At 32.4% G+C, this 24,131-nt stretch overlaps 1 protein-coding gene across 1 annotated transcript; it reads left to right on the forward strand.

Annotated features, from left to right (window-relative positions):
- Window positions 1–1,421: 1,421 nt before the first annotated feature.
- Window positions 1,422–22,980, forward strand: LOC123713953 (tripeptidyl-peptidase 2). The gene is made up of 25 exons (XM_045667860.1): window positions 1,422–1,656; window positions 3,051–3,232; window positions 3,314–3,445; window positions 3,761–3,947; window positions 4,073–4,223; window positions 4,928–5,091; window positions 5,528–5,771; window positions 6,668–6,798; window positions 7,033–7,195; window positions 7,284–7,354; window positions 7,608–7,747; window positions 8,449–8,620; window positions 9,933–10,098; window positions 10,557–10,720; window positions 11,296–11,480; window positions 12,607–12,821; window positions 13,862–13,973; window positions 14,605–14,727; window positions 15,243–15,398; window positions 15,539–15,627; window positions 16,262–16,485; window positions 17,037–17,148; window positions 17,522–17,677; window positions 18,290–18,461; window positions 18,883–22,980. The coding sequence occupies exons 1-25, from the start codon at window positions 1,476–1,478 to the stop codon at window positions 19,090–19,092; spliced, it is 4,002 nt and encodes a 1,333-aa protein (XP_045523816.1). The 5' UTR covers window positions 1,422–1,475; the 3' UTR covers window positions 19,093–22,980.
- Window positions 22,981–24,131: the final 1,151 nt, after the last annotated feature.

The following is a 24,131-nucleotide window of genomic DNA, read 5'->3' on the forward strand; positions in this document are numbered from 1 at the left end:
TATTTGTATGTCCGAATTCAGTTAAAATCTGATACAATATTAGATCTGAAGGTACATCTACAGTACCATCATCAATATACCAGATGCTATTTTATTTTTACAAAACTGGTGTTACTGTTAAGTGACATTACATCACCACAGAATCACAGAAAACAGTACAGACTAATGTGTTAAACAACTAAATTTTCCTAACTGTGTCTTGCATGCACAGTCCAATGGTTACATTCAAGGATTTCTGCTAATTAGATGACATTTCACTAATGCAAATTTTTTAATATTTGCTTTTGTACATACATCTCTGATCTATTTCTTTGTCTTTGCGAATTATTAATATATGTTATGAATTGTATTACAAGGGAGATTCAGGGTTGAAGGACCACCAGTGAATGAACACATGTTTAATGTTGGAATGGTCTTACCCATGCTTTCGACTATAATCTTATAGATTTAAAAACAAATCAGCTATTGCCAATGGATATAGTTTTAATAATAGAAAACAATAAAATTGCACAATATAGTTTAAAATTTATACTGACTTCGACTGTGTGCTTTTAAAGCTATTTACTATTTTTCTTTTATTTTTACATATTTTCATAAACATAATTTTTGGTGTGATTTAAATCATTCATTAATAAATAATAGTTAAGTCATGTTCTTGAAAAATAATTAAACAAGTTTCTATGCTACAATTTGTGTATTATTAAATAAGATTCAAAATGATAACAACTAGAAGATGCTTCTTCTCTTTTATTCATCTGGAATTTTTTCTAGACCCTGAAAGAATTACATTTTAGTTAGTACTTATTTAAAAAATGGAAAAGATTGATTCCAAGCAGATAAAATCCATATGATCCATATTATTTCAACTATGGGAACATGTCAAATGACCATGGTCATTATTTTATGCTGAATGTATAATTTCCTAAATTAAATTACTAATGACCTTGCATAGTGGTATAAAAACAGATAAAGGACTAAAAGTATAATTAAGACTACTGTTCTATAAACTTACATTAACTATATATGGGTTTCCTGTTAGTCTTGTATCCCTATGGTACTGTTTTCTTTCCCAAAAAGTGTGGAGACCGCGACGATAATGCTGAAAATAACAGAATGTTGTTTTATTATTATTGTTTTACTTTTACAGCTGTAGAAGCTGTAAAACTAAGTTTGCATATTAGTTCTACAGCTTATTCGGCCTTGGCCACCAGTACCTAATTAACAGCTTACATTACAATATTGAAACCTAGCAAAACACTAAAATAAACTTATTAAGCAAAAAAAGAAGAATTGGCCATAATCAATTAATTAACTCGAGATGTAAAAAGTATTTATTATCTGTTAAAAGACAAGCGATGATATAACCAAAGATTTTTAGTTGATAAGTCAAAAGTTACAGGGCACTTACATTGCCTAACGTTAAATTGTGGATATGGTAGAGCCCCCATCCTGGGAGTCCAATACCAGCTGTTATTATGAAAAAACTGGGAAGAATTTCGTACCACATAATTAAAAAAGTTCACTTCAATTCCAAAAATAATTTTACGCTTATGCAGAAAAAAACATTGACAACAAATTGTGTGTTACCAGTATCGTGTCAGCAAGTAACAAGTAATAAAAAAACTGAAGATTTTATTATAGAACATGGAAATCTATGTAAGTAAAAAGGACCTAAAATTGAAGCTGTCTAGTTTTAAAATAAAAAATCTAGTTTACTTTTTTACTTTACTCTTTTAAAGCAAACAGTTGTGGGATTCATCTTTTTTGATAAGTCAACAACTTACATCCAACTATTATCAGCAAAAGTAAGCCAAGCTCCCAAAACTAATAGTTCATAAATATTTTTTTTTGTAGGAATCTTCAAAAATGCATTTTGTTTAGAACCATAGACAATGTGTGTGTAACTTTTTAGATATATTTTTTAATATGTGTAAATAATAAAATCAAATTCCGCCCTAAGATACATTCACTTTTATGAGTCCTACCTATAAAAAATAAGCGAGTTATTCAATTCCTTTTAACTAAATTACTTTTCTGTAATTTTTTATCATTATTGTTTTATAAAATAGGATAAATTGTTGTTTTTTTTATTAAACAATAATAGATACTTTGTTACTTGGTGTTTTGGAAGATGTTAAAATAAAGAAAAATGGAAGAAGACGGATATTTTAGATATTTCTAGTAATACAATAATGTAATTAAACCGTAATACTTTACATTTCCGAGAGTTAAGTAGTGTAGCCACCAGAGACCTAATCCAGGTAGGCCTATGCCTGCTGTAACAATCAGATAACCAGGTAGAATGTTAAACCACATTATGGCCTATGGAATCTTAAAAATTCAACAATTTCAGAAGAAACAATATTTCTCTTATTTGAAAGATGCAATTCTTAATGAAACATATTTTTTTTTATTTCTATGTAGCCAGCACAAATGGAATAAACGTATAGGTCAACTGTACTTGCTGTACAATGGAGGTTTTATTTATATTCAAAGTGAAATACATATGATATTTAAAACTAAATGTTAAGAGTATTGCACATTCTTGTATAGTGAATTCGAAGATTTATAAATTTTTTTTATAAATATAATTATTTGTAGTCGATTTAAGTTACTGAAGGCAAACGATGAGAATAAATTTCTTTAAATCTAACAACAGCATATACTATATGGAGTGAGAGGGACAAAGAATTTGTATCTCGCTGATTCTATTATTTCTATTGCATTTTAATTACGGATTAGGCTATTTATATATATTACTTGTTTATTATTTTTATTTTGCGGTATAAAATAATTATTGTGATTTGTTATAGAATCGGTAAGGTTTTAAATCTTCTTTAGGTCTTACACGCTTAGTTGCGATCGAAAATGAATGTAGGTTTTATCTTGGTATTATCGGAGTATATTTATTATTAGGCGCATTAAGGCTGTACACACCACGTGTGGAGCCTTGTAATGCATTTACACAGATTATTTAGGTATTGTCGAGGACAACTTTCAAGTGTCAAAACTACAAACATAACATTTCGTATAATTAATCTATGGAATAGGTATCCGGTCAGCAAAGATGGCAGACGTACCGATCGATTGTGATTTTCCCGTCTGGGGTTTATTGCCAAAAAAGGAAACGGGAATAGTTTCTTTCTTGAACAAGTACCCTAATTATGATGGGAAAGACACAGTTATTGCAATTTTTGACTCTGGAGTTGATCCTGCAGCGTCGGGTCTTACGGTAAAAAATATGATTTCTCATCATTTTGTTTGAATTATAATTGAATTGTTTTGTAATTTCATGACTGAACAATATTTCTAGATTACCAGTACAGGAAAAACAAAGGTGATAGAGAGGTTTGATTGTACTGGTTGTGGCGATGTGGACACAAGTACCGTGATACGGAAGGTGGTTGATGGTTGTATCACCGGTATAACCGGTCGCAAGTTAAAGGTAAGGGCTTGATAATTGTCTAAATAAGAAATAATACCAATTTTTATTACATATCAAATATATATTGTGATTTTTGTGCAAGGTCAATGACTTGCTAAACGTCATTCACAGCTGTTCGTTTTTGTTGTTGCTATGGTCCTGAAAGTAATAATAATCCTGACACGTGTCTTAATTTAATAATTGATCGTTTTATATAATTTATAGTAAATTATTACAATAATATGATATATATATATATATATGTATTCAATGTTATCGAAGTGTATGGATTTTAAAATTAACATAATAAGTTGATTTCAATATTTTGTATTCTAGATACAAGAGTCATGGAAAAATCCAACTGGAGAATGGAGGGTAGGAGTCCTGTACCCATTCAGTTTGTATCCTACAAAGGTAAAAGAACGAATTCAAGAACACAGAAAGGAGCATCTTTGGGATGTGGGACATAAAACAGTTTTTGCTGAAGCAAACAAAAAGTTACAGGAGTTCGAGAGTGAAGTTGGTAAGTGTATCTATAACTATCACTAAGGAAAAAAAAATTTTCTAGGCCTTCTTTGTAATGTTGATAATTTATACTTTGATATAATTAAACATATTTTAATTGAGTTTAAATTTTATTGGTTACAGTGTCAAAAAATTCTACACTAAGTGCAGAAGACAAGCTTCTGAAAGAAGAGTTGGAGGCAAAAATAGAAGTGCTTCAAAGTGCTGATAAAAAGTATAATGACTTGGGTCCAACTTATGATTGTGTACTGTTCCATGATGGCAATGTCTGGAGGTATATAGACTCTTGTTTATTTAATATTAACCAAGTCAGATTCTCATATACAGGGTAGCCAAAAAGTTTTCTTTCACTATTTGGTAGAGTATTTTTTTAAACAGTGTGGTCCGAAGAAACAAGTAGTTATGATTCGAGAAATTTTCATTTTGTAAAACTTAATATTATCTTGAATGCACCCAATAAACAACAATAAATAGTATGTCGAACGTAAGGTCTCATCCGTAATAATCTAGTGGATAGTATAAATAAGATACAGGATGTAGATTAGTAAAAATTTTCTTATGAAAACGCAAAATAAACTCTGCTGGGGTCTAGTTAAGGACCTCCTGTAGAACATTTTTTGCAACTGATGACCCTATCTAACACCCATTTTCTAAGACAATCATATTTTTGTTGTTTAGTAGAAAATATGTATTAATCACTAAATGTACTCTTAACTCTAGCAAAATACACATACATAGTGTAAAAGAATCTTTCTTATATGAATTGGCTTTCCATAAATGTGAGAAGTAAATATTTTTAGTCATCAAGACTGTTACATCAGTTTATTTATTCTTAAGGATCTTAAGAAACTTAGGTTGGTTTCTGCCAAATTCAAAAATTTGATGTAACAACTACAATCATTAACTATTATATAGATAAAGCTATCAATGGAAATATTGATTAATAATTCATAATACTGTTTATTTTTTAATTACCAGAGCCTGTATAGATACGTCAGAAAGTGGCGACCTGTCATCAGGGCCCCTGTTGGGGGAGTACAGTCGAACCCATGAACACACACACCTTACTCCATTAGATGAGATGACAGTTACTATCAATGTTCATGATGAAGGAAACACCCTAGAAGTTGTTGGCATGTGCTGTAAGTGATTATTTTATGTAGATTTATGTATTGTATTTATGATATTGTATTTACATTTATCATAAGAGGTTTTAATTGATAGAAATGACAGCAGTGTGTGGTGGAAGCATGGCTGTGACCCAGATTTACTTAACCTAAAAAGAGCTATGTTTGTTAGTTGTGAATTTATTCTTTATGATGCAGATGTTGGGTTCAAACTTTTAATCAAGCAAAAATAAATAGTGTTTAGTAGTCTTGTGGGATTATATTTACATCTCAGTTGTCTGGAAAGGTTTACGGGAATTGAATAAATTTAGCTTGAATTTTAACTATATCTAAATTTTAGAACAAAGCTGTAATTCTAATATTCAGACAAAATATTGTGAAGTACAGATATGTACTGCATGTAAGAGCTATATATTTGTTAAACACTAATACATATTTGTACCTCTTACAGCTACTCATGGAACACATGTAGCAGCAATTGCCTCTGGGTACTTTCCTGAAGAACCTGATAGAAATGGAGTAGCACCTGGAGCTCAAATTGTCTCACTTACAATAGGAGATAGTCGACTTGGTTCTATGGAGACTGGAACTGCATTAGTTAGAGCTTGTATCAAAGTAATGGAGCTATGTAAGACGACTCAGATAGATGTCATTAATATGAGTTATGGAGAACATGCACATTGGTCTAATGCTGGGTATGTAGGGTTTCGGTTTTCTAAATAAAAAAGTTGTAGTCTCTGAAGTATGAGTTAAACTTAAATTTACTAAAATCTATCAAGCATTATCTATTGAGGTTCCAAAGTTAAGACTTATCATGGGATCCTGATATTGAGATCTATATATTTATTTTGATTAATTTATATGTGCTTAAATAATATGAGTATGTGTGTAAAATTCATACATACATACACATCAATAAAATTGAAATTTAAAAGTTTAGATGTAGAAATAGAAAACACAAAAAAACATTGGCGAAATAGCAACAAACATTAAAACTAAAAAAATAAACGTCAATAATAATAAAGGCCGGCAATGCACTCGCAAGCTCTCTGGCATTGAGAGTATCCATGTGCGGCGGTATCACTTAACATCAGCTGAGCCGTGGCCGTTTGCTCCGTGTTATATAAAAATATATTGTCTTTTGTTAACATAGCTTTTACACATTGAAAGAAAACACTTTAACCGGATTGAAGCTATGTATTATTATAGCGTACGTGTCACGATGACCACCGTCGGAAAATTTAAAATTATGTAAATAATTATAAGTTTATAATAATAATACATAGCTTCAATCCGGTTAAAAGGTGTTTTCTTTTAATTAATAATAAATTCTTTTAATAAAAAAAAAATGAATATATAATTCATTTTTTATTAATTATAATGATTTAAATACCATGCAGATATTTATTGGATCAAACATTTTTCACTTTCCTTAATTATATTTATTTTCATTTGACCCCTGACTAAAATACTTTACGGTTTATCTGTAACACCAGACCAGAGCTATTCTATAAATATTCTATACTATAGGGTTTCCCTGCAAAATATTTCTGAACATCATCAACATCCATACATTTTTCATGGTTTACAGCCGTATTGGTGATATCATAAGCTCAGTTGTTAATCGTTATGGTGTATCATGGGTGGTGTCCGGTGGCAATCATGGACCTGCGCTGGCAACAGTAGGTGCTCCACCAGACATAGCTCACCCTGTTCTTATTGGTATGTATTCCAAAATATTTGAAGATGATAAATATGAATATTGAAGAAGATTTTCTGTAGCAATTAGTTTTCTTTTAAATTTTGTTGTCAATATTAATTTTAAATAATTCTATTTCGTGTTTTCAATAGAATATTTACAGCCCATAAGAGGTCATAAGTACTAATATATATCTCTATAGATCTTAATAATTAGGTCTGGAGCGAGGCTGCTTAAGGTGTATTCATAATTTAAAGGTGTGGGTGCGTATGTCTCACCGGAAATGATGAGCGCTGCGTACTCTATGCGTGCGCGGGTCCCACACGGCGCCTTCAGTTGGAGTTCCCGCGGTCCCTGTCCAGATGGCGCTGCTGGACTGGCGATTTGCGCTCCAGGCGGCGCTGTCGCTTCTGTTGCGAGGTGAAATTTAAAAAAAAAACTAAATATTTGTGCTATTTTTAATTTATAAAATGTTTAAAGCTACAACGTTTTTTTTTAATATGGACAGGTTTACTCTTCGCAACTCGCAACTAATGAACGGAACGTCAATGGCCGCACCACACGTCGCTGGAGCTGTCGGTAAAATATATTTTTATACATAGATTTTTTCGACTTTTGCCATTTAAGGATAAAGTATGAATTTATCATAGTTTTGAGATTTAAAAATAATCCATAATGGTTTAACTTTATACATTCTTTCAATAAAGAAATAATGCAACTCCCAATTGTGATAGCGATCCCGACGTTTTTCTATTCAATTTAAAATATTTTCCCAAAAAATTGAAACTAGCTATTACCATTTTTTTTAAATACAAAATTTAATCAATTTCAGCTGTATTAATGTCCGGATTAAAGGCTAAAGGTTTACCATACTCGCCATACTCTGTGAAGCGTGCTCTTGAAAATTCAGCTACATATCTGAACCACGTGGAACCCTGGGCTCAAGGCTGTGGATTGCTCAATGTTGAAAAGGTATACAACATTTTAAGATCAAGATTAGTACACATGAGCGATAAGGCCGTTGCACTCAGACTTTGGATTTGTTTCCGAATTTTATGTTAGTTGGTTTCATGAGAATTAACAGAACACTGAAAATGTTTGTTTCCATTTTATATGCGCTAATTCCGGATCGAAGGACCATGTACAAAATGGCGCTTTCTTCACGTGATTTTAACACCGTACATGATATCTTCATTAAATTTTTAATTAACTGAACTGCCTAATGAATGCTTTCACTGAGGTTAAATTTTGAGTCGCGACTTATCACTAAGCACGACTCGTCTGTTAAATATCTATTGGATTTTGACATACTTAGACTTTGATAGACAAGTCGTATCGCGAATATTATACCAATTACCTTTAAATTAAACAATTCTCATACTGCTACTTAATAGTTTTAATAAAATTATACAGATTTCAAATATTCGCCACACCAGACCACATTCTTTAAGTACCCAGTTCGATGTGGTACCCATCAAAAACTACTAAACCTATTTTAATGTTCGATTAATGGTCCCTATGTGGAATATACCTTATTTAAAAATCACCTCAAAACGACTTTTGACTTCCATCAAATTTGATAAACATACATTTACGTTATTTAGCCATCATCATACTGTCAAAGGGTTTTTTTTTGAATCAGTTAAAAATTATTACAATTGTTATTATTTCAGGCGTTCGAGATTCTATCTCAATATCACGAACAGCCGGAGCGTGACGTCACGTTCAACATATCCTGCGGTGCCAATACCAAGGGGATTTTTCTAAGGCCGCGTCCCGATGAACCGCCGAGAGATGTCGCTATAACCATAGAACCACATTTCATACATAGGGATTCTGAGACCAGTAAGTATTTGGTTTTCAAATACTTATTTGTAATACCGACAATTAAGAAATCATTATTTAAACGTATTGAAGCTATGTATTATAATTTTAATTTATAATTATTTACATAATTTTAAACGAACGTATTGATATATTACGAATTGTATAGATCTTATTAATTATTTCTGGAACGAGGCTGCTTTAGGGGTATTGATAATTTAAAGGTTGCTGTGTACTATATCCGTGTACGCTCTCCACACAGCGCACATAAATTCTCTAAAAAGCGTTCGATGCTTTTTGTTGCAAGTTCAAATATGTCATGCTAAAACGCTTACGCTATGTCATTTTTACTTTACACTTTTTAGCGGTTATTATAATACGATATGCTTTTTGAAATTTTAAAAAAAGAATTTTTGAGAGTAATTTTATTAAATGGCGTCATGGTGTAAATTAAATTGTTAATAGACATTTCTTTGTCAAAAAAATAAAAAGATATTTAAAATATAAAATGTTCACAGATTAGTCTTCCTTCTGTCCTTGATTTTAAGTTCGACGGAGACTATTTTATATAAATGTTCGTCATTTACAATATTAACATGGACAACTTGACTTTTACAAGGATAGGTTCATAAAAATATTGTCATAATTTTAATTAGAATTTTTAAAGCCAATTGGTTTTTACAATCTTACGCTTCATTTATCTGTAATTGCTGTAATGATCAATGAAAACACTGCAGTGACTTCAACTCCTACGAATGTTGTCCTTTCGCCCATACGACTATACATATTCCATCATCCAAGCGTTATAAGTGTACGATAAAACTGCACAATAATATCTATAAAGCTCCTCTTGTGAACTCAGCCAGAGTGCAAACAAAGAGATATATGTCTACAGAAACCTCATTCATGTGGTGGAGGATAGTTTTTCTACCTCAGATTGAAAGTCTTTTGCCTCTCCATTCAAGGAACCTTCGGGTCTATCAGGTCTTCTCCATGCGTGCTATAAGCCAAACCATCTCCATTTTAAGGTCACAATCTTAGTGACTACTTTATTTACATCCGTCTTTTCTTCCGACTTCATTACTAATCCAAAGCATTGTTCTTTCTATACGACTCTTAGTCCGCGTATCGCGTGAACAGAAAAAATAGGGCCGGATACATAACACTCAGAGACACACTGTTTAGTCTCTTGTAGAGGTATCGGGTGAATTTATTTTGTTTCCTCTCTAATAATCCATGTGACTAGACTTAAGCCATAATAGCCAATTTCATTTCAAAGTACTTAAACATAAGCAGCCGATACAAAAAAGCGTAAATAGGTGTATAATTTCAGAGGAAGCAGTGATTCGCAGGCAGATTCAGTTTGGCGTGCGATTGGCGTTGGCAAGTTGCGCCGACTGGATCTCTGCGCCTACGCATTTAGATCTCATGAATGCGCCAAGACTTCTGTCTGTGCGCGTGAATACAGCACATTTACAGCCAGGGCCGCATTTCACAAGGTAGATATAACATGCCTTGATTTGACGTTTTATATTAATTCTACTTATTTTTGAAGAAATTATTAATAACACATATATTAATTGTTTGTATTGTCTCGTTAATAAAAGTTATTATTTTTTTTTGACAACAACAACAGACGCGCTTCAATCGATTAAGTCTGGGCCTTTGATTTTTATGTATCTGTTTCGAGTTTTTTTTTCTAATGAGCAAATAAGTGATCAGCCTTTCTTTACCTGACACACGCCGTCGACTTCTTGGCTTTAAGACATGTCGTTTTCCATTCCTCACGATGTTTTTCTTCACCATTCATGCGAGTGATAAAGCGCACATAGACTAAAAGTACATTGGTGTACAGCTGGCGATAGAGCCTATACTGATCTTTATTTGAAATTAAATTCATTTTCGGATATCAATATGTTTTGGGTATTTAAAAATATTTTAACAAATAAAATTTCAGTATAAACGCATACGACGTATCCTGTATAGAAAAGGGTCCAGTGTTTCGTATACCAGTGACAGTTCTGCAGCCGCAGCCGTTGCCGCCGAGCGCTGCAGCACCGCAATTAACGCACAATAATGTTGTGTTCAAGCCCGCGACTATACGCCGACATCTTGTTATACGTACGTACTTAAAAAAATTGTGTCTTTAGTCTTCATACATTTGAATTCTGATTTAACTGGAATGAAACACGTCATATATTTTGTTATGTCTCGGTAATAGGTAAAGAGTACTTCCAGTTATAAATAATATATAATCAAAATGTTTGTTGCTTTCGCAGTCTGTTGAAAAATAAATACACAGATTTCTCACGTTATGTTTTTGTGTGTGTGTGAAATTTATAATGATTTCTCCATTAGAGTTTCCACCTAAGCAGCTGTTTCAAATGTGTAGTTATAAAATTAAAGTAAATAACTAGTTTTTAAATTGTTAAATATTGTTAAAAATAGGATTTTACGGGAATACTAAAATTATTTGTAATCAAACTTACGGTAATACATTTCATTTGGGAACTCATGAGTACAGTTTTTTAAGTGTTAATTATGTATATATGTTAAAAATTGGGTTATTTTTTCATGTTTTAGTAAGAAAAAGCATATTTTCTGTTATGTTATGTTTTGTATTTTTTGAGCGAGCCTTTTTTTTCATATTGCATTAAACAATAAAAAAGCTAAAATTACTATTTTGTTTATTCCAGCTCCCTTAGAAGCAACGTGGGGGGTGCTAAAAATGTCTCTAGCGGCTAATAACGGCGAAGTCAGCGGTCGTTTCCTCGTACATTGTATGCAACTAGCGCCACAACGGAGTTGTCGAACGCACGAGACGCACAAAATGCTGGCAATCACTAGCGAAGCCCCTACCTTATTGCCATTTCAACTTATTGTGAGTTTATAAAAATATATTTAACTATTTCCATATAAGTAGCAAATGTGGACCGCTAGCATGCCGCTGAAGCACGTTTCGTGCGTAACAATTATAATTAAGTTTTCTATGTGTGTTAGATAAAAATATTATAATAATATATAATAATTTATTTGTTTAAATTTTACAATATGTTTTCTAAAATTTTTCAAAGTAACAACGCTGTACGAAAAATACGGGTGCTGTGCGATTCTGCAATGTAGGAAATCAATTATTATAGATTTTGCATATTTATCTGAAATTAACTATGAGTAAGTCAACCAAAGGAAATTACGTGTTTATTAGGAATACATTTTTATCATAATTGATAAATATTTAAACGTAAATAAATAAAATTAATGTTTAGCGTGTTTTCCATTTGATTAGTACAAATATATATAGATTTAAATTTTAACCGTCAGTAATCAATTGCGTATAGTATGTTTTGTACGTTTAGTGTCTTTTGCAATTTTTTTTCAATTTATGAAATGTCAGCTTAAATCATATCATTGAATTGTCAATATGTAGTGACATTGGAATAAGTCTCTGTTTATAATCTTAAATCTATGGAGGCTTAATCACTTCATAAAAGAGCCGATTCAATATTGAATTCCGCAAAAAACTTATATTAGATAGAATAATTGCAAAATTAATAATAAAACTCTAAAAGTACCAAATTACTCAACTTTGGTTGGTTTGTACAATGTGATATTTAATTCCATATACATTCCTGTAATGCCAGAAATTGCGCGGACCCTTCAGCGTCACTGTATTTATAATTAGTATAAACAATGTTGCCTCTAAATCTTACAAAATAATCTATACATATGACATTTAGAGCTCCAATTTTATGAGAGAACTGTTGGTCTATCGGCTAAAGTATGTAACCCTCATCCCTGAGGTCAAGCCATGTGAGGCCAATATAATATATATTTATATCAAATTTATATTTATTTGCCTATTAGATTGACGAATAATTTTGTATCAGAAATCTGAGGCCCTAAATAGGCCATAAAAACTGATGTTTTCAAAATTTCCATTTATTTTAGTTTGCAGCGGGAATATATTTACAAGCAATATATCAGCACTGTTTGTATTAATATTACAGGGTGGCGTAACTTTAGAAGTAGTAATAGCGAAGTATTGGGCGAACTTGGGCGACTTATGTATGGACTATACACTGGAGTTTCACGGACTTAAACCAGACTTTGGACCCCAGTTGACTTTAAGTGCGCACGCGTTGGGAAATGTAGCGCTCGCTGCGTTACGTGCACAGGACGTCCAACCTGCCGCCCAGCTAAAACACTCGGAGCCCCTATACAGGTGAATAAAATATACCAGATTAGAACGCGTTTAATTATAACATTTTTTTAAAATATTGGTTTTGAATTTGACCCACATGTTTGTTATATTGTATTTGGATTAAAATTTTAATTATGAACAGTTCTAAATCCAAAATAAACGTCTATATATACACTTCATATTTCGGACCAGTATAAAGTGATTTCACAAGAGATGCATGGGAATAGTAGACGTGTTATATTTGATTTATTTTTACTTTTTCTATATTATAATGTTACTCTCAATAATATTGACTCTTTTTGGGGTTTATAATGGTTCCATTCGTTTATTTAACTTTTGACAAGTCACGCACATGAAGTTTCACAATAATATTCTGTAGAATGTACTACAGAGAATACCGTACTTCATGGACGGTCACCGCCCACTTAGTGATGTGCCATTCGTAAGGAATGACCATAGACTATAAAAATCGTTCGAAATAATTCGATTTCATAAATTATTTTGTTTATGCAATGAAATAATTACGTTGTAATAACTTTTTTGTGAGAAAAAAATAATTAAATAAGTTATCAATCAATATCCAAAATCAATATTTTTGCGAAACGTCAAAGCCTGACGATGAGTAGCTATTATGTTTTCTATGATTCACTGAATGTTTACCAAAGATGGCGACAGCGGTTTGTTTGTGTTTGTCTTGTCAGTGCCACAGGTCAGGGAATTGTCCATAATTCGAATTTTGCGGATATATGTTGTCGACTCAAAATCAATATTTTTTTATGCTTTGTTATTCATATAAGGTTTCAATCGAGTCTACCGTACACCTGGACGAAATTATTAATATAGAATCTACATCATACATAATAAATAAAAGCGCCCAAAAATAAATCGATAAAATCTATTTCAAAAAGAATCGAATCAGTAAAACTATTTTCACTAGTACTCGAACTGTCAAAAGTTAAATAAACGAATGGAATCATGATAGTAAAGGGTTAAAAAGAACTTCCAATGTGTATTTGAATTTGTCAGTTTTCACACATATAACATATACATATTAATTCTAGGCCAACAGATTCCAAAATAAGTCCGCTTACCACCAGAGATGTCATTCCACCATCGAGGCAGATCTATCAGATGATTAACACATACACCTTCCACATCGCTAAAGCCACTGAGGTATACTCAGGTTGAAAATTCATTTTGCTTTTCTGTATTTAATGACAATTGATATCGATATATGGTTAAATTGTTATTTTAAGTATTTTTAAGAAGTAAGTCTAAAAATATTATAAATATAATAAAAAATTGGATTAATAGAAAATCTGAAACTGGTCTCTTGCCAGGTTTTACATTCATAATATGTATAACACGATACCATAATACAAGTCGTAACTGCAACGAATGGTAGATTATTCGGATCCGAATTAAATATCTACCATTCGTAGGTATAATTACAGGTTAGATAAATGTTAAACTAGGGTGTTCCCCAATTCGACCCTAAGTAAAAGAAAAGAGCGTATAATTCTTAAAAGGCCAGCAACTCACCGTTGAAAGTGTCCGTGGGTATCACATAATATTGGGTGAGCCTCTTGCCTCTTTGCCTCTTGTTTTATTATAAAATATTTTTGTAATGGTGCTTCTTCAGTCACGTCGTTAAAATCATGTTTACCGATCAGTTAAGCATTAGTATATGATTTATAGCTAACCGATGTTTAAATTGTGTTAAAACACCGTTAAGTTAGTTAAGGTGTCAACATTTGCTAACTTCACTCGGTAAAATCACATGAAACTTGTAAACATATTTCAGGTAGCGCCAATCGTATCTCTACTATGCGATATGCTCTACGAGTCCGAATTCGAGTCTCAAATGTGGATGCTCTACAACTCTTCAAAGCAGTTGATGGCCGTCGGCGATGCATATCCCTCCAAGGTAACGTTAACATTATTATCTATAGAGTTACTGAAACTAGATTTCGATCCTTCCCCTTAAATATGAATTCATCAGGCTGGAAGCTTTGCCATCAACGCCATAGTGTTGAAGCTTACCAACTACTATATCAGTCAAAGGCATTTGACAGTTCACAAAAGTCACAGACTCGATCACATTATTATAACCAGGCGTTAAATATGTACGAAATCAACTTCACACCGGCATCTATTGTGGAGCGACCCTTAGTAAAACCATTGTTTATTTTACTAGTTTATTTTTATTATTTACATTACATTTTCAATAACTTTGCTCAACGCGGGGAGCACTGTAACAGGTCTGAAGTATGACGGATCAGACTCACTACCTGCCTTCAATAATGATGTAATCTTACTTAATTTCATTTGACCGGACCAAGGACTCAACATCTGTTAAAAATTACAGAGAATTATAACACTGTATATGGTGTGTTCATAAGCAATTTCTTTAATCGTATTTTTAATTGTAACTTGTTTCAGTATTCAGTGAAGCTAGAGAAAGGTGAATACACAGTTCGACTAAGCGTTCGACACGAGAACAAATCTCTATTGGAACGTCTTCAGGACGTTCCACTCGTTGTGCAGCAGAGACTAGCCCAGCCCATCACCCTTGACGCCTATTGCTCCCAGTCTAATGTACGTATATGAGATATTTATTGCATTTAGTTTTCAAAAATTAAAGACTGTGTTTGGAAAGCTGTTCCGATTCCACTGTTTTAATTCTTATAATATTTTTGCTGTACAACAAAATTTAATATAAATAATTATATTTCCAGGCCCTAACTGGTGGTAAAAAGTTCACGACAGCTTCGTTATCGAGTGGTAACTTGATGCCACTCTACTTCACTCCTGTTCCTGCCGACAAGTAAGTTTTTTAAGTATGGAACAAATTAGTGCAAACTCTAGGTTTTGGTCTCAGATTTCTGTATGTACCATGTAAGTGATGAGCTTTCTTTGTCAAACACCAGGTCTGGGTCTCAAGCTTGCTGGTTTTCTCGTTTTCTTACACCGTATGAGAAAGTATTCCTTGCTCATATAGCAAAAGTCGAGTAGGATACATATATATATATAGCCGTGATTCAAATGCACCATTTTTCTTCGTCTGCCATTGGCCTTAAAGAATGTTTGACGTTCTGTCAGTGACAACTCGCAATTACCTATTTATTTGGTAAAAAGGAATAATTTAATATTTATTTAAATTTAATTTAATTTAATGTTTTCACATTCTGATTTTTTTGTGTAAATAAAACATATTTTTTGACTTATGACAATATAAATTAGAAGCTTTGGAAATATAATTTAGAGAATTTAGCACAGAGCAAAATAAAAAAAACCCATTAATAACACACAACATTTATAACAAAAAAAAGGAGAATTTTAAATCGAAATTTAGTCTCAAATTTATATTATATATTTGGTCTCGTATTAGTTCTAAACTAATAATTCGACAACACTTCACTCATTTAGTAGGTCTAATTTCTGTTAATATTCTATTCCAGAATAAGTCGTTCTAACCTAACGGTGGGTCAAACTTTAACGGGCACAGTTACGTTCGCTAAGGACGAACTCGGTCGTCGCGTTGACGTATACCAAGTGCAGTACGTACTCTGTGAGGCGCCTCGTCGCAGGGACAACCGCGATAAGGAAAAGGACAAGGCAAAGACACACGAGGACTACTTGGATGCTGTTAAAGAACTGTCTACCACTTGGTTACCTAAACTTGGTAAGTTATGCAGGGAAAATATATAAAATAAATGATTTGTGAATATTCAATGGACTTTTAAGGAATACTGACTTATAAAAGTAGAACTAAACTGTTCTTTAATTTGAGTTTTTTTGTCACAAAAATTACGAAACTAACCTTCTTACTCTTAACTATGTTTGAACATTTAAAATAATACACAATCTGATAGTGCAGTCAGTTTAATCTAAATCAGTGGTTAAAAAAGACCACCGTATATAAAAATCAATATTGCACAGTTAATAATTCAGAATTTGGTCTTTATAACATAAGCGGGGTTATACTGCTATAGTGCCCTGTAGTTTTTAAACAAAATATATTATACTAAAAATTAACCAAAAACTTATTATACGGGAAGACAAGTTGTTAATCGATTACCTAAAATAATAAAGAAGTTAAGAGTGTCTTATTTCGAAAAGTCCTTCAAAACAATTATTTTGCAAAATACTGCAATAAAAAAATACACCTGACAGTTCATTAACAATCTAAAAAATATTTCCTTGACATAGATGTAGAACATTTTCAATTTTTAGAAGGCGACAAACTGGAACAAGTGTATGAGGAGTTGGTGGAAAAGTTCCCCGGATATCTCGGCGCACACGTCGCTTATCTTCAGGCAATAGATCCGCCCACAGATTGCAATAAGTAAGGAATTATATTTAGATTTTTGTGTTGGTTTATTAATTTGTAAATTTATATGAAAAACGAAAAATGATAACAGTAAAATTAAGGATATTTTTTCTCTTTTTTCCACTTCCATTTAAATACATTCAAGTAATAATAATTTATAAAATATATATTACATAGAAATGTTGGAATTTTAATTTTATTTTCCTTGTGTCATTTTTGTTATTGCCCTCTTTATGGCCTAGTTATGTTTTAATTATTTTGTTTTGTTCTATTATTCTATATTGTTTACATCTAAGTAATTGTATATCTTTTTTGAATTTTTTTTTCGTGGAAGAAATCAAATGCCTTCCTTTTATTCAATAAATAAATAAACTTGTCTGAAAATCAGGTTGCCAAGTTTGGGAGTACCAGAAGTGACGACGGCGTGGTGTGAGCAATTGGTCAATGTGGCGGATAAAGTGGTTCGTGGGGTCGACCAGGATCAGTTGTTGGCCTATCTGGGAATACGGAACGATTCAAGAACGGATGCTGCTAAAATTAAGCAGTATGTATCACTATAATATTTTTGCATAAGCTTATTAGATATAGTCATGAGCTTTTCGTACGGGGAACAAGATGTACGTGTTAAGAAGCCAAAACCCAGTCCGGGTTATCAGAATGCAGGAAGTAAGAATAAAGGCTTTTAGATGGAATGCCAGGGAAGCTAAAGCGATGGATCAGAGAGATACAAGAGCTGGATGATACTGAGCAGCATCTCCGAGCCAAGAGAATCACGATCTGAAAACAAAAAAGGGTCAGCTGTAAGTCTTTCCTCGACCAAGTCTGGTGGGATGTAGCCAGGATCACGACTTTTTACCTACTATTTATTTTTTAAGTTTAATATTTTATTTTATTGTATTACGTAAAAAAACAAGGAAAATTTACATTTTTTTAATTAAATTTTTATTCAAATGCGTGCTGTATTTGTATTTTTTTCAAGAGATTTAGAATTAAATCTTCGTGTTGCCCTGCAGCAGCAATACGGAGATATTCCGTAGATCGTTTTTTACGATAGGAATTGTGTATAGGACGCTTTTGACACGTTTTGTTAGGAGCCTTGGCGCCGTTGAGGGTAATTTTTTTATTAAAGCTGTACCAAATTTTTTCTACTTTACAGGGAACATGAGAAGCAGCGCGGTTACCTTATAGAAGCCTTATGTCGTAAGGGCACAGCGTTGTGTCGTCTACACGCTTTAGCGTCTAGTGCCGCAGCCAGAGATAAAATCGCAGACACGCTAAAGGACAATATGAATGAGCTGCTCAAGTTCACAGACCTCACTGATACAAAGGTAACACATATGTTATTATTAATGTATCCTAAACTAGCGGAGCGAAAAAAAAAATACATCTTAATACAAACACCAAAATTCGTCAAAATACATATACATATAAAAAAAAATAGCAGATAGGGGTAAGCGTAAGATATATTTAAGTAGTAGTTAAAATTCGAATGCAAAGTGAAGGGATAAGGGAGCGTTCAAGTATTACGTCTAGCAATAACGCCTAGTTCAATTCTCGCCCCGCAACGTAACGTTTTACAAGTGTCCATTTTCGGCGGTGTCACTTAACATCAGGTGAGCCTCCTGCCCGTTTGCCCATGTTATATATCAAGAAAAATTAAATTGTTTTGAGATCATTCTATTATGTGCACAGCAAACAGAAGATTTCCCCACCTATTGAACTCTGAACCTCTCTACAAACCTTTTTTAGGTGATCCACTACGGCGTCTGGCACTGCTTTACCCTCAAACACTGGGGCCGAGCTATCAAGCTACTAAACAAAATGTTGGAAGAGAAACCATCCCGCGAGGTCGAAGAGCGTCTTGTGGCTGCGCACACGCAGCTAGGCTGGTCCCATCTCGCGGAATACACACAGCGTGCGCTTCCCACCAAGTATCCGACCACCTTTAGGCCTTTCTAATTCTCAATTCTGTTACCTCTAGACAAGTGTTTAGGAATCTTCAACGGATATCTTGTTTGGGTGTTTCTGCCCTTAATTCACTAATATTTACATTTTTTTAAACGATTTTTTAAATATTTTCTTCATAGGAACATGCAACATAGTAATGGTATTAAAATACATTGTATATTATATAAGGCGTTAATAATTTGAGTAATTTAATGGAGTAAAAAATACTTTGTCTAAATAATTGGATTAATCAGTGAAAACATTTTTAATCAATAAATTGGGTTTGTGTATTTTAGTATTGAACGTATTTTGTGTCGTGGTTGTTGAACTGCCCGTCGTAACTTTTAAATGGTTTAATTTAATCGATTTAATGATTCTAAATATTATAATCCAAAAAATGGAATCAAATTGAGACTCTTAGAAGGATAATACAACTTTTTTTGGCTTGAATCACAAAAAGGTTGTAAGGTCCTACGATTTAGATATACTTCAACAAGAAAGTAGTTCAGAGTCGTTCTAATATTTGGGAAACGTCAAATGCCTCGTTTAGTTGTAGCACGGTTTTATATGACGGACATTCAAACTTAATCTCAAAATAACTATTTATTTGGTAACCAAGTACACTTATAAACGTCAAGTACTGGCAAAGATACTCCGCCACTCTTTTTGATCGTTTAGTTATTACTCAAATTGTTTGAATTTGAGCAAATAAATCCCAAGCATTAATATCATTTAAATAATCGTCAAAATTATAAAAAGATTTATTGATTAATTTACGTTTGACAAGAGTTTTAAATTTATTCATTGATAATTCTCTACCTTCGCTTGGGAGTTGTAAAAACGAATAGAATTTTCATATAAGTGGTTTCTCTTCTGGAACCTGTTTGGTATGTAACATTTATTGAATTATTTTTTTATTTAGTTGATATATTATTGCATTTCATATTGTTGTCTAGAGGTGATTTATAGCAGAATGTCATACAACTATAGAATATTATAATTCAGAGGTGACATACATAGATAATAAAATGTATGTTAAATAGAAATCCAACTTGTTAAATTTGATCGATTTTACGTAAAACTTATAAATGCCGGTACTATTACATTTGCATAAGATAAGTGAAGCAGTTTGTATAAGAACAAGCTACTTTTAGAAATTTATGAAAAAGTTGCCTAACTAATTCTTGGCCTGGGGAAATATAAATACACAAATAAAACATATATATGTTTATATCGTGACCACTGATTTAAGCGCGTACATTGCACAAAAGCAATACAAGAAACGTTTACAAACGTCTAAGTCACTATTAGAATCGAGACTTAGTTTAAAGTATGTTAAAATCCCTTATAATTCGCGCTAAGCACATTGAATGTTACTCACATAGAGTTTCAAACGCTTCAGCAACTTCTTTGTTCTCTATTGTGTTTGATTGATACCGGGCTCGGCTACTGCCAGTTCGGGGTGAGAATGTACGTAACGTAGCGTACGCGCACAACCGTTTCGTCTTTTAATACGTTGCTCATACGCTCGTGCCCGTGAGCAGTAAATATTTCTAGTAGTTCGATTGGCAAATCCGTGTATTAAGTACAACGTGAACATAGCAGGGTGTTAAATAAGTATATGAATTTGTTTATACTGTGGATGTTGACGTTCGAATGTTTTACGACGTCCCGAAGAATTAGTTTAAATTTTTAAAGCCGTAATCTGATTATTTTTTTATTTAAATAATGCAAAACTAAATTAGGTTATTGGTTTACCGGATTCAGGACTTTAATCCTACTTTAATGACTCTGAGTACGGAGAATTTTAGGAGCCTCTACCGTGACCACTTAGCCAGCTTAATGCATATGAATGCACAACATTTTCACTTGTCAGTCTTGTCTTTTTCAGTGTATGCAAGATTTTATAATATATTTACGCTTTTCATAATTTCTTCTTACCTCGATTGTTTTTCATTTGTGATACGATTGTTATCAGAAAGTTTAAAAGTTGTAAAATAGACCGTAATTCAATGCAATAAAGCACAATATCCATTCACATATTTCTAGACACGTGATTGACATTTTAATACTTATTAGACTCGGATTGTCAAGGCGAAAGGTCATCTTATTCTGAAATATATGGAATTGCGTTTTTGTTGCTTCGTATTAAGGTTCGTTTTCGAATGCTCCATGTGTCACGGAATTATCTTATGTGAGAGCAAAGCTAATATTTGTTTGTGATTTAACCACATACGTGGTTTTATCAACATGTAATTCTCTATAAAACGTATTTTTTCCAACGGTGCTTTTCTGTGCTCAAATATGTGCGCTAGAGTATGATTAAAACTGATTATATCTTTAAAAATCGTTTGAAACAATTGGATCTAGTACTTTTTAGGACGTTCCAAAATGACTTCACGAATGTTGAGCGCTGAGAGTGGTGATAAGGTTGAGAAATAAAAAAACTTGGGGATAATCTCGCGAAATAATTTCAAATATAATATTTGCTATATATACACCACATAAACAAAAATAACTATATAAAACAAACAACTTTATAGAAATCAGTTATAAGTATTGTTTCCTTTAGACAAGACGAAATATATTAACATCGGAACTTCAGATTAATAAATAAACTTTCTATCCGAGTTCCGAAGGTAGTCCATGAAAATATTTTAAATATAGTAAAAAAGCGGAAGTACCGGCAGCCGTTTCAGCCTCCTGTTGTATAAAAAAATATTCGCGTATATTTCGAGTGTACAGCACTACAAAGGGACTAATTATTATTTTCAGTTTCAATTTGAGCGATAAGTATATATTAGCGATAAGAGTATTGTGTTTCTGAGCATCATCAGCTCAGCTCTCAACTCACTGGCGTCTACCTTTAAGCCTTAGTTGATTTAAGGATTACAATATATAAAGATATAGGTTTAAAAATGCATTTTTGGCATTTTTGCAAATCAAATTGTCGTTCTGTATAAGACAGCGCTAGCCAGTTATAGAGAATTATTGCCATACAAAATAACATATATATATAATAGTAACGTTATACACATTGTAATTTTACACATTAGAAAAATATATAATTTTTTTACACGACCTAGTTACAATAAAATATGACCTCATTAGCTTAATGTAGCGTTAAAATGAATTATGTTATATAAGTATAAATAATCAACGAATCGATAAATGCTGAGCGTAATTTCTACCTGCTATAACAATGTGACGGTTAAGACAAGAGGCATGCAATGAACTTCTGAGAGTACAATATAGTTCCCGCCACGTTCGTGTTAATTGGATGAGATTTTGCATCGGTTTTGTATACCGTCATTGATTCGTTAAAACTTTACCAAGTTCTGTGTTGGTCTCAATATTAGTAATTACCGCTACTTTTATTATTTATTATTATTATCGGAGGGTAGTATTTTCTCGTTGGTGCTTTTAATTACTGGAGTGTTCTGATGTATCTTCAGACACCTTGAAATCCCCGCGAGGCACGCGTACCCACCTATCTAGGCTTGTTGTTCAAGGTGCCTGTGATTTCTCTTAGTTTTGGACCTAAAATATCGAGTCTTTTATATTAGTCGAATCGATAATATTTGCTATTTTTTGTTCTAGAACTCACGTTGTTATAGTAAAAGCCTACTGTAATCGCACTGTCAAATGTAACTTAATTCATTTGGCGTATGTTCAAAAGCAATACAATAGATGATATTTTATAAATGAGATCTATATATTTAAGTGGAATACATACATGTATGAAGTTATGCTTAATACGTCCATGTTATAGTCAGCTGAAATTGTGATTGGATATTATCATACGCGGATTCTTTGTATGTAGATCACTTTATAGAAGTTCATGCAGAGTTAGTCGTACATTTCTCGATGCGGAAATGGAAATAAAAAAGTACATGAAAATGAGTTTTATTTCTTACTTTTATTTATGTATGTTAAAAAACCTTTAAAATAAATTTTGTCAGGGATAAGTGCAACAAATTTTTTTTTATGTCTTTGTTGCAGCTTTGTGAAGTACTGTCAACATAACGTTAAGCACATCAAATATTTTACATTATTCATAGAATCATTTGAATGAAACCTAAAAATTATAAGAAATTTTTTCATAATTATATTTTAAAATATATAAAAAAATATTCGTGTGGCGGAACTGGTCAGATGTGACTATTGTGGATGTCACTTACGAAAAAAGTTTTTTACCAGCTACGAATTCAGTATAGTTACAAACAGTTAAATAATATTTTTTTTTCTACTTTTGGTTAAAAAAAATTAAATATTGCTTGCATATTTGGACTTCGTATAGTAGTACTTATATCAATACCTAATTACAGCTTAAGAATTCTCTGGGTCACAAACTTGCGCCTGGCAAGAAGTGGTTGCCAATTAAATGCTTCGCTCGACTGTATACCGTCTTTATTGCCATAATTTATTCAAAACTACTTTGGCGATGTTTTCATTTTATGAGGTTTTACTAATTAGACCCAAGAAACAAACAATAAGAAACATCGTGCAAATATTGAATTTGTGTAGAAAATCGTGTGACTATTGAAATAATTAAAGTAATTTGAAACAGTATATTTCTGGAAATTAGACAGGAATAATATTTAAACTAATATATTTTTAAGTGTATTTTTCTATAAGTAATATTCGCAAGTCAAAATACATTTTGTATAAAATTTTGTCATTCCAAGTGCTATCAACGTTCACAAACCGGTTCATTTCCGGCATTTTACTGTCTGATTACGTATGGTTAAACATAACGGTATTTAATTCAAATCTCCATTTCCTGAAATCTGAAATTCCAATATAGTTACTTTAAAAAAAATATAGGTTTCCTAACATCAGTTTTAAAAATATATGCGACAGACAAGTGTCTTGTCATAGATGATGATCCCTCATCGAACAGATATCCATAATAATTACTAAAGCTTCACTATTGGTGTCCAATATCCAATTATCGGCAAACAATTATTGTTGAATTATGCATGGAAACATGACTGAAATGATATTCGACGCTTACATGAGAGAATTAATATTCATGAGTGTGGGATGTA

Source organism: Pieris brassicae, chromosome 9 (genome assembly GCF_905147105.1).
Source record: "Pieris brassicae chromosome 9, ilPieBrab1.1, whole genome shotgun sequence".
Taxonomy (NCBI): Eukaryota; Metazoa; Arthropoda; class Insecta; order Lepidoptera; family Pieridae; genus Pieris; species Pieris brassicae.